Source organism: Stegodyphus dumicola, chromosome 1, assembly GCF_044657685.1.
Source record: "Stegodyphus dumicola isolate Sdum_Otavi_A_Nest chromosome 1, ASM4465768v1".
Lineage (NCBI taxonomy): Eukaryota > Metazoa > Arthropoda > Arachnida > Araneae > Eresidae > Stegodyphus > Stegodyphus dumicola.
This window is the reverse complement of record NC_140768.1, coordinates 100889970-100902645: the sequence shown is the minus strand read 5'-3', so window position 1 is coordinate 100902645 and position 12676 is coordinate 100889970. Positions and strand designations below refer to the sequence as shown.

Below are 12676 nucleotides of genomic sequence, written 5' to 3'. Positions count from 1 at the left end.
GGAACTTCACGAAAAGCAAGAACAAACCGGCAAACATAAAGCAATATTAATAAATTGAAAGTGTTATGCCGCCAACTTTTAATTATTGTAAACATAATAGTTATTGCTTACTCAGCAATGGCCCCATCCATCAACAGTTAGACAAAACAAAAACAAACTTCCAGTGATGGAATTATAAACAAGAATGCAGATGGTTAGACACTCTTATAAAGTCCATTAAGTTGCCTATTGACAAAGAAAAAAACTGTGTTATTAATGACTACAATAGCATATGTTTGTAATTCAAAAGGAAAGAGCATTCCAGTTGCGCTATTGTTACGAAATGTACAAGGGCGGTGAGATGGCTTCCCTGCAAAGCAGTTTTAGGGTTGCCATTTTATGGGCAGGGCAGGTTGCAATGGCAAGGTTGTAAAATGGCATGGTTGCCACATTTAACAAAAAAACAGCCATTTGGCGACAAAATTGGCAATATACTATGGACGGATGGAGAACCTTCTGGAACGAATTCTTACCGGTTTAGCCCAGAATGTTCCTGAACACAAGCCGAAAGCTATGTAAACTCTGCTGATCCGCAATCAGTTGGTGTGTGTGTGTGCCTCGTCTAGAGTGAGAGTTAGTTAGTATCGAGTTGGTGTCTCGTCTAGCGAGTCAATCCCTGCAGAGTCTACCGAGTTGACAGCTGGGCAGCGAGTGCCGAGTGCACCGAAGAAGTCTGTTAGTGTATCGCGGTTAGTGCATCATCGAGAGAGCGTGTTGAGCTCCGAGAACGACTAAACCGAAGAGTCGGGAGCTGCGCTCGTGTGTCGTAGAGTGCATTGTGAGTTGTAGCGTGGAGAGTCTCGAGAGTACATGGAGTTCCGAGAACGACCAAGCAGAGTCGGGAGCTGTACTCCGGAAAGCAGAGTCGGGTGCTTTGCAGGAAGCTGTCTCCACCGTGATAGCCTGATAACCTAAAGGATGTGTCGCTGATCATGCCAGCATGCTTATAGTAGTTCATCGATGACTGTAAAATGTGTTTTGGAGCTGTCCTGACAATGCTAGCAAATAAAGTGTGTTTCGATACTTCATCAAGTGTCGTCGTTTTTCACTCAAAATTCACATGAACCCCATACGAACATGAAGGAAGAAAATAACGCAACAACTGGTGTCGGAAAAGAAAAAACGTAACACTATTATTGATTGGCATCCATGGCATATCCATAGCTGACAACTTTCACTTTTAAATGGTGCTAAATACACCTGCAAAAGTGCTAAAAAGTTGCTGAATAGGAATTTTGTTAAAAGTAGTAACTAAATTTAAAAAACAGTATAATCCATATTCCATAATAGGTTTTGTTACTTGTCATTTTTTAAACTGAATTTTCATAAAAATGTAAATAATGTCTCAATTTTTCTGAAGGACCATCAAAAAGTTTTCACGGACCACAGGTTCATGACCGCAGTTCTAGCAGTTTGAAGTGTAACTACTGATTGTACTGTGCGATACTGTGGACACCTATACAAGCATTTCTGTGGAAAATTCCAGAACTCTGAAGCATTTCTTTTGATAAAATAACTTTTATCAACCTATCATTGGACCTCTCTGCATTCAATCTATTACGAACCTATATGCAAGCAGTATTTTGGCAATATTAATCACAATCTATGGTGTCTTGTTTATATGTCATTTAATGATGTCCAAGGAATTTCACAAGCTTGCAAAGGCAGATTTTGACCGATTTATTATTTTTTAGTTTCTTGATAATTTTCTTTTTCAACTTGTCAATCGATGTGCAGATAATCCAAAAGTACCTTTAACTTTTCATAAATATCCAGCTATTAATTGGTGTGAAAAAAGAAATTGTTTTTATTCTTCTTTTCCTTGATAAAAGCAAAGCATATTTCTATAAATTAAAAGTTATTTTTAATACAGAAAATTTTCATTTAAAGGTACAATTACCGTATTTGCCAGCATATAAAATGCATTTTTTTGCTTTGAAAATAGGTCTGAAAAATGGGGTGCATCTTATATGTTGATACACAGTAACATACATAACATAACAACTCGCGCTAAACATAACCTACGAAAGGGGAACTGAAAAATGGCCTGAACTTGAGGCAGAGCTGAATACTTGGATTTTAGACAACAAAAAAGTGGGAAATTCAGTCTCTACAAAAATGATTATTCATCAAACAAAAGCAATAGCGACTGATAAAGACAATTTTTACTGGATCAACATTATAGTGTTTAATTTTCATTAAGAGATACCAGCTATGTATGCAGACTACAACAAAAATATTGCAAAAGATGCCAGATGAATACGAAGAAAAAATTATTGAATTTCATTGATTTGTTATTAATGCATGGAAACGAAAAAATTTTGAACTAGCACAAATAGGAAGATGGACTTGGTTCCTTTTTGATGTGCCCTTAAACAAAACTGTAGATTCCAAAGGAATAAAATGTGTTACTGTTAAAACTTCAGGGCACAAAAAAAGACTCTACAAAAATGATTATTCATCAAACAAAAGCAATAGCGACTGATAAAGACAATTTTTACTGGATCAACATTATAGTGTTTAATTTTCATTAAGAGATACCAGCTATGTATGCAGACTACAACAAAAATATTGCAAAAGATGCCAGATGAATACGAAGAAAAAATTATTGAATTTCATTGATTTGTTATTAATGCATGGAAACGAAAAAATTTTGAACTAGCACAAATAGGAAGATGGACTTGGTTCCTTTTTGATGTGCCCTTAAACAAAACTGTAGATTCCAAAGGAATAAAATGTGTTACTGTTAAAACTTCAGGGCACAAAAAAAGACTAACTATACGGTTGTTTTATCCTGCTGTGCCAATGGTACAAAATTGCTTTCACTATTGATTTTTAAATGAAGACATTATCCAAAGAAAGGAATGTTTACACATGTTAATGCAAAAGGCTGGATGATGGAGGAGGAACAAAGTTATGAATAGATAAAATTTGATCAAGATACCCTGGCGGACTGTTGAAGAAACCTGGCCAACTAGTATAGAATCACTTTTGTTCTCACAGAAGATGTTAAAAATTAACTCAAAGAATTGAAAACTCAGCTGTAATTCCAGAAGGCCTAACTAGTCAGCTTCAACCTTTAGATGTCTGGATTAATAAACCATTTAAGGGATTTATGAAGGAAAAGTGGAACAGCTGGATGCAGTCTTCAAATTTTGAGGTTACACCATCAGGAAGAAGGAAGAGGTCTAGCATTTTGCAAGCTTGTGAATGGGTCAAAGCTTCATAGGATGTGTGAAAAGAGAGATAGTGGTTAAATCATTCAAGAAGTGTGGCATTAATAATGCACTCGATGGTACAGAGGACAATGTATTGTATGAAGACTCAAATGCTGATTTAGAAGAGGTTTCAAGTGATTCTTCATTTAGCTCTGAAGATGAGTGTCTAGGTTTCGATGAAGAAGATTAAAAGGTGTTTTTTCCCAGACAGGTTGGGTATTTGCAGAAAGTATTACTTTGTATTTGTATTACTTTATATTTAAAATACTGTAAATTCATTATAATGTTCAGTAATAAAGTTTCATCCTTCATAAACATGTATAAATAAGGGGGTGTGTCTTAATACTTCGGCAAACACAGTAACTTATGAATTTTATTATTGAGAAATTTAACCAAGCTGCATTTGTAATTAAAAAATACATTACATAAATCAATTTGCTTAATCTTTCTATTATCGTAAATTTTCTTGCTCAGTTTACATATATAAATCTTGATTTCATTCAAAACCCAGTTTGCGTAAGAGTTTCACAAGTGCCATATGAAATCAAATATATAAATCTTAAATTCAAATGAAATCAAGATCTGATAAAAGGAAACAAAGATATCCCATAAAATAAAGAACATAAATCTTACTCTGTTAGTCGGCTGTCAATGTTTCCAATCCACAGTCTCTTATCATCAGCCTCGGGTGGTGGTAGAGGATCTAATGGTAAAGGAATACTTGGCTCCTCATGAAAGATAGAAATGAATTACAAAATTAATAATATACATAACAAAATAACTACTGTTTTTAACATAAATTATAATCAATATTATTTTCTTAAGGTATACCATTAGTTCAGAATATTTTCACAATTTATTTTTGCATGTATATTACCATTGACATTACTTTCAGATATGAATTGATATTAGGAAAAAACACATACTATATCTCAATCATAACTTACAATGATTTGATATTTATAATAAAACAGGATATATGTAGGATAGCTATTCTCACCATAAAGTTTTAAAGGAAAATTGGTACTATTCCGTTTTGAGGACCGTAAAAAATTGCCAAACTATTGTTGATACCAGTGCTGCCAAAAATAATTGCGGCAACCCTAACGCAAAAAAGGAAGTATAGTAGTAGTAAATAACTATATAATATTATTGTTTCAATTTAGATGAAAGATGAATTTCATATAATACTTTTTTATTATTATAATTTATATAAAAATGGCTAAACATAATTGAATGGAAGCATAAGAGTAAATAATGATTTTAGATCATTGTTATAATTTATATAAAAAGGGCTAAACATAACTGAATGGATTCCTGCATCGCTATTTCGCTACCAAGTTATCGCTAAAGCATAATTTCATCTCGTTGGTTGTTCAAACATAATTTTCTATAATGAATGATGCCTTCAAGAAGTATTTTGGCAATATTAAATTATTTGGAAATATAAAATTAAATATTAAAATTATATATAAAAAAGTATTAAAATTATATAATAAAAAAAATTAAATATTTTGGAAATCTTTGAAAAAATTCTATTGCAGACTTTTCGTCAAGGACAATTTCAAAATTGTTAAATCCATAGGATATCAAAAAATTATTTAAAAATTAAACTAGTATTTTAGTGGCGTCTTAAGATATATAGAACTATCCTAAACTTACGCAATTTGAAATCAGCGCGTACGTTAGATTTGGCGTGCTGTTAAATGGGCACGTTTGCTAGATTTGCCGCTTTTGCACATACATTTTCGCTGCAATTTTTTTACGGTCCTCAAAACGGAATAGTACCGGAAAATTGGTCCATAATCACACATGTGGTGAAAATCGTGAGGACAAAAGCTCTATGCATCCAGCCAATGCAATGAATGAGAATCAAATTTAGAACATACCAGTGCAAGGTGATCTTTTGCACTCCTCTACTGAGAGACATTAAGTCATAATTTAATTAATGAACACAAGAGAGAGAAATATACTACTGAAAAGTTTAGCATACTCATTATATATTAAACAGAGAAAATTTAAAAAATAAATAAATAAACACCATTTATTAATCTAAGATGTTGACAACATTTAAACTGTAGTCTTCAAATTAATAATGAGCTGAAGTAATGTAACAAAATCACTCAGCATGCCAACATAAAGTAACATTTTTATACACGATAAATATTCCTTAACAGGTATAACTTTTGGAAAAAGAAAGTACAAAAGATGGTTTATACCAGCTTTTGTATGTATTAATCCTATAATAGTGCTAATAGAATGGGAGAAAACTGTCCCAGTTTTTTTTTACAGTGTACATAATTGATGTTGAGTATTGCTAATATAACTGTCTTTTCTGTTGTTCTGAAAAGAGACATTCACAGAGTTTATCTGAGCTAACGGATACATCTGGCACAACATTCCTGGTGTCAAAAAACAGTTTTTCTTCATTTGAAGAATCTGAATTTTTACATACAGGGCAGCTAGCAAACACACTATACCAACTCTGTTAGCTCAGATATATCCCAATATGAATGGCCCTACATGCACACTTTTCTGCAACATTACCACATACACACACCGGTCCATTTGACGTCAACTTTTACACTTGCTTCTCAGTAAGATATAGGCATTTTTAAACAAAATATTACACCTAAACTGGTTATTTGAGTAATTTTGTAAGCATCAGTATGTATTATTTGTTTTAAAATTCAATTTTCAAAATGAAAAAAACAAAATTTAATTTTAAGCTAATCTTTGATTTGGCATCCTTTTTTCAACATTCATTTATTTTCCACCGTTCTCAAACATTTAATACATAAAATGAACAATATTTTTCTTGTAGGAAAGTGTTTAAATATTAATAAAATGAATATTTTGAATCCTGTCTGTAATCGAATATTTTGAGTAAAAAAAGGCTTAAACTGTCCGTATTGAGCATTCATATTCAGTTGGTAGATTTATTCAGTTTTCTTATTTACGCTCAAAATATTTTTCATTATTATTATTCACGGAAATAATTTTTTTCACCCTTTTTTTTTTTGTGTGTGTGTGTGTGTAAAACAATTCGGTTAATCTTTAGATTATGGTAACTTGGCGATTTTTTGGTGAAAATTTGGCGACCAACTCTCCTACAGCAACCCTCTATTTTTTTTTTTTTTCCCCGCCGCCATTTTGTCTTCACGAAGTAAAGACATGTTTCTTTTCTTTTTATCTACTGAACACTTCTTCCAACAATCTACTAGCCGAATTACACTTATGCTAGAAATTTTATCTAACAAAACTGCTTAATCATGACAAATATTCACTGCAAAATTGGGAAAAAGTGCACAATACCATACTCCTTACGCGTTTTTCAAAATAACACACGTAAACCATGTACACGTCGACTTATTTTTACTTAAAAAAACATCCCAGAATTACACAAAAATGGCATTGCGCACACACTCTTCACTATATCCATGTACACTGCTTTTTTCTCATAAATTAGAAAAATTTCACAAAAATACATGACAATTTTCTGAATCTTTAAACCCGGTAAAAAGAACATACATGAAATTACCTGATCGCGAAAAAGTATATACCCTTTCCAAATACGAACATTTCCACATATAAAATAAATAAAATATCCAAAAACTTTTACCTCTAAATCATCTATTATATTATAAACGTCACCAACGAATTCATACTGCAAGCATTACAAATACTTAGTGTCAAATATTTAAATTATTTCCATGCACGTTTACTTCAACTAAAACGTATACCAAATTCCTACAAACATAAAATTCACAGAATAACTATCATTTAATTAAAATATCACTAAACCATGTATACGTCGACTTATTGTTACTTAAAAAAAAATCCCAGAATTGCACAAAAATGGCATTGCGCACACTCTTCACCATATCCATGTACACTGCTTTTTTCTCATAAATTAGAAAAATTTCACGAAAATGCATGACGATTTTCTGAATCTTTAAACCCGTTAAAAAGAACATATATGAAATTACCTAATAACGAAAAAGTATATACCCTTTCCAAATATGAACATTTCCACGTATAAAATAAATAAAATATCCAAAAACTTTTACCTCTAAATTATCGATTATATTATAAACATCACCAACGAATTCCTACCGCAAACATTACAAATACTTAGTGTCAAATATTTAAATTATTTCCATGCACGTTTACTTCAACTAAAACGTATACCAAATTCCTACAAACATAAAATTCACAAAATAACTATCATTTAATTAAAATATAATTAAATTCAAAAACACTACTTAAAATATAAATAAGCACATACATTAAATTAATAAAAATTAGCTTACAATCCTAATTACTTTAAACTAAATCATTGCTAATAACAATTTTCCCAATAATACCAAATTACTTTACTTCCACCTTACATTTAGAACCACGCATAAAAATAATATCCTCAAATAATTAAAAATACTAACTTACCTAATCTTCTTCAGAATCTTGCTTACATGGTGGATACACTTTTATTATGGATTCAATAAAATTATTGAATGATTTTTTCTGCACATTTTTCCTCCACACTTCCTCCGCTAAATAAAAAGCAAAATTCTCTTTATCACAATGCCTCGGAATGGCGCTTTTTATAGCACTCCACGTGCCAGTAATATCCTTCCTTTCACACAATCTCATTTCATTCCCACATTTTGGACATTCATACTTATCCGCAATTAAACCTACACTCATGCACCATTCAACCAATTCTTTTGAATTATCACACAAACGCATTAAAAATCTTGACTTCACTTTAGACAGCGCCATACAATCCCAAAATTATTCAACCCTACTTCACACAACGAAGCTTAATACAAAATAATATACAGCCACAGATATTTTTCCAAATTCCCCCCTTTTCCGATTAAAGAACCGTAATTCGTCCATTAATATCACATGACATATCCCATGATCTCTCATTTCCCTCACACAAAATAATGCGTAATCGGAACTGAGTACTGCTCACATTATTACCAAAGTCCCAGGTATTTTATACCTTTATCGCCTCCAAAAAGTCGCCAAACTACCAGTTACCATATTCTAAAGATCAGCCAACAATTCCAGCATATAAGGAATGAATGGGTTTTGCACAATGATTTCTCGCATTCTTCACAAACAGATGAAGCCTTTTAATCAGATTTCTTTAGACACTCTTCACATCGACAAGCTGGAGATTTCTTCGGAAGTTTCATCAGTCTGTCATCTGGTAAATTTAGAATCCTTTTAGAGTTATTTCTAATACTCTGTGATATACTTGTGTTCTCTGATCTATCAATAAAATGCTCTTTCATTAAGTGAACAGTAAATTCCTTCAAATAATTTCATTGTGACAAATGATTGGTTTCATTGTTGAATTTATAATAGTTTAAGAATTACACAATGTAAACCTTTTTTATACCACATTTCACTGGTTTGCTCTTGATACACTGCAATCTTCTGCAAAACAGTTCTAATTTTTCATCAACAGTACAACACTCAGAAATGTAATACACTTTTTTTCTAAATCATTAACTATTTTTTCAAAAGCGTTTCTCATTGGGCCTAATCTATCAAGTTCTTTTCTTGCTCAACGAGTGTATATATCAACTAGGCATGCCATCAATTTCTTTGTCTGTGGAAGCATTTGCAAGATCTTGCACCCTCCATTCATATTAAGTCACATTTGTAATATAAAATGACTGCAGAATGTTAGTTGAGCAGTGAGTAAAATTAACCCAGACTCACTACCACATACAGAAAAAACTTGTTTTTAAAGTTTCTGTCCCTAGGAATCCGTCTTACTAGATTACTCAATAAGGGAAGTCATAGGTGCAGGTTTTGAGAAATTCCTAAAATATCTGCGAACAGTAGGAAACATAAAAAATAAAACTGTTGCTTATTACAAAATGAGCCACATTTAAGGCAGCAAGAACTGCATATGGCTCGCAAGCCGCAGTTTCGCCATGCCTTTCATATATGATCATAAAAAATAACAGCCTAACGAGATTCTACTTAATTCTAATTTCTAGCTTTCTCTAAAAATATCATTAATTTTTTTGAAAACACTTAATATTTCAGAAAATAGTTTAAAAATATCTGTGTTATTTTAAATATTTTTGGAGGCAACTATTCCACTTTTCATTAACATGGCAATATTTTTTTTTTTAAAGGCCCAAAATAATTTAATAGTTAACCAGTAAATTGTGCGAAGCTATGTTATGTTGAAACAAGGCAACAAAAACTATAAAAAATTTACTAAGAGTTCCCTAAAGTACAATTTTGTAGTTAAAGCACAAATAAATATATAGGATGATACGCTTTGACTTAACACTTTTCCCCATATATTACCAATTTTCATGGTCTAATTAACATTTATGTACTAACATTTGCTAATAATACAGATTGTTCCTATTGTGGCTAGTTTTAACCTTGGTCCAGCTTGAGTATAGGACCCCACTGCCAATTTTTGGCTTGCCTCACTTTTTGGGCGGTTGCGTTTCTGGTAACTCAGCAAATTCTAGGGGGTCCTATACTCAAGTTGTTCCTTAACTGCATTTAAAAAATAATGAAAATCAAGATGACAATAGCACAAGGCACATTTGAAGGTATTATTTTGCTCTTCATGCAGTTTGCCATAATAAACAGATTTAACATTATGACTCCTTTCTATTTGGTTAGCCTATATTTTAGGGTGCTCCTTGTATTATCACCATATTGTTGTTCCATTTATAATAACCTGGGTAGTTGAATGGTATGGAAACCCTATTATGACGTGATTGCTTGGTGACTGCAGTGAATTTGACTGATGGGAAAATATTTGTTGGATGTCAGTTAGGAAGTACCTCAATATCGTGTGCTTTGCATAAGATGACTGCCAGCAGTAAAGTGGGGGTTTGGTGGTATAGAACGAGACAGCCGAAGGTGTTTTCTTTTCTTTTTTTTTGAAGTGATTAAGGACAGAATAAAAGAAACTTTGTTGGATGTAATTCAACGGAATTATAAGTATCCTGTAAGTACGAAGGAAATGCATATGATCAAACGTAATGATCGTTCAGATGGCTTTGTCGCAAGAAGGGTTCAAATGCTCAACCATATAAAGAGTTCCATTACAAAGGAAACATGGTTTGAGGAAAGTTTTTGGATGTTGTTAAGGAATTTTGTGTGCTCAGACTGAAGACACAGAAATTTCTAAATAAGGTAAGTGGATATTACCTTTGTGTAGTGTGTAGATACGATAAAATGTATTTCCTTTTTTATTTTACTTCATTGTTTGATTTAAAATGCAGTTTATTGAGATTATACATTTTTTGTTCGGCTCTAGTGTAGAATTGGGTGCTCATTTGATTTTAAAGTGAAAATAGATTGATGTGTAAATGGTCACAATGCAAAGTCGATACAAAATGCTGAATTTGTGCAATTTTCTGAAGAGTTTTTTTCAAGTGAAAACAGATCGATGTGCACATGGACACTGAGCTTGTGCAATTCTTTGACTTGATATTTTGGTTTCATACAGCAGCCAGCTTGAAATTGTAACTTGCTGGCCAATCACCAGAAATTGCCAAGGGGAACCCTTAAATATATTCTTACCTTCAATTTTCCCAGCTAGTTGTCTAAAAAACTGTAGACTATCAATGGAAAAAAAATATTCTTTCACTGTAATTAAAAGATAATATTCCTTCATCCAGACACAAACGTACTATCGAAATCTTTAAAGCAATTATAGATAACATTAAAATTCATGTTCCAATCTATTAAAGTTAACACAAAATATATGTGCCACACAGGGTCAGATTAAGACATTTAGAGGCCCAATGCACTTAAAAGATTTTGGTGCCCCCCCCACACGTAGGCTCACTCCAGTTTTTCCTTCATTCTTTCTCTTTCTCGGTTTTGGCTTAGCTGCATTATGCAATCCATGGTAAAAGTGGCAATGGACAATTTTTTGGTGTCTCATTTCCTAAGTAACTTTTCACCGTGCACGTCCTTCATGCACGTGCTTATACTGCTTAATATTAATCTAGCCATGTTAAGGAAAGAACATGTTTACATTCTTAACATAACTCAATCATTACAAATTTCATCTAGAATTTTTTAACATTATAGCACATTTTATCCTTACTTATTTCGAAACCTAACGGTCAAACTAAAATATGAACTACTTACGACTGACATACTATAGACTTTTTCTCAGGTTATACAGACGATAAATTCACAAATGTTTCAAACGACTTAACAAAAATGTTAATTAATGTAACTTAGCACGTCGTCATATATTTATTACAAATACTGAATGTATATAGAAATAAAGCATAATTAAATATTTATGAATTAGATATTAATATGAGCTTTATGCTCCTTTATACACATTTTATTAAATAAAACTGACAATTTAACGTAACACCCTTTACAAGAGAGAGAAGCGTTTGTTGCCAACAGTAGACAGACAGACAGACAAAGTAGACAGATGTCTTCTGTTGCACCGCTAAGTCTTTCTGCTCCGATGGGCGAAAAATCAAGCTTAGGTGTGAAGGAAAGGAATATAGAAAGGGTGGGCAATTTCGCAAGGAGGTTAAAATTAAGGCTCCTATATAGTTAAAAGCCAAGGCCAACTAGATATCTACAGGCCTGCTCCACCGATTTGTGACGTCACAATCGAAGGCGATCGTTCCCACGGTAGACGCAGCCGACTGTTTCATTTATGTAGTGCGCAGCGTTTTATTTCCAACACAAAAGTCAAGTCAAATTAATTTTTACAACTAATATTTCGAATTTTAGGAATAATAACGTACTATGTTACATCGTAATGATATTTAAATACTAAATACCGATTTATTAAACAGAAAATAAAAATAAGATTTGAGTGATATTGTAAATTTAGCAGAGCTGATTTAAATTAAACTGAAACATATCTGAACTTTTATACGGAAATAAAATGGACACAAAATTATTTATAAAAATTATACGGTATGATAATAGCAATGAAAATATAACATATGTAATGAACTAAACATGAGATGTTTTCATTTTGTAATAAAAAGAAAAAATATGTTAAAGCTCTCAGATGATTTTATATTGCTTAAATTATGAAGACTGATTTATACTGCTTGAATACTAAACAAACACATATAGTATTTCATAATAAAATTAATATCAATTCATTAATTCTAATATAATATTGCTTTATAATTGTTTTTGGTGCAATGATATTGAAGCAAAATGAACTCTTTCTTTTCTTTATTCCCATAAAGACTTTTCAAGATTCAATCAGAGATCCTAAGAAGCTTTTTAATAATAAATACACATGTGGACATTAAGTGAAATACATAAATCTTATTAATACATTAATATATTAAAAGTATATCTGAAGTTTAGTCTACATATTGAAAAAAGATTCATTCTAAAGATGTTTTATAGCAAAAACATTA

At 32.0% G+C, this 12676-nt stretch overlaps 1 protein-coding gene across 7 annotated transcripts in view; it reads right to left on the bottom strand.

The window, feature by feature from the left end:
* LOC118189769 (putative RNA-binding protein 18) overlaps nt 1-11700 on the bottom strand; it is a 63502-nt gene extending 51802 nt beyond the window's left edge. For 3 of the 7 annotated variants that reach the window (XM_085818306.1, XM_035360432.2, XM_035360433.2), the window contains exons 1-2: nt 11415-11699; nt 3891-3985 (exon numbers count right to left, since the gene is read on the bottom strand). In XM_085818306.1, coding sequence (XP_085674432.1) covers nt 3891-3985; nt 11415-11423 — 104 coding nt within the window. In that variant the 5' untranslated portion in view covers nt 11424-11699. Of the gene's footprint in view, nt 1-3890; nt 3986-11414 lie in introns of all 7 variants that reach the window. The other 4 variants (XM_035360435.2, XM_035360436.2, XM_085818293.1 and 1 more) reach the window with 3 other exon arrangements.
* Nucleotides 11701-12676: the final 976 nt, after the last annotated feature.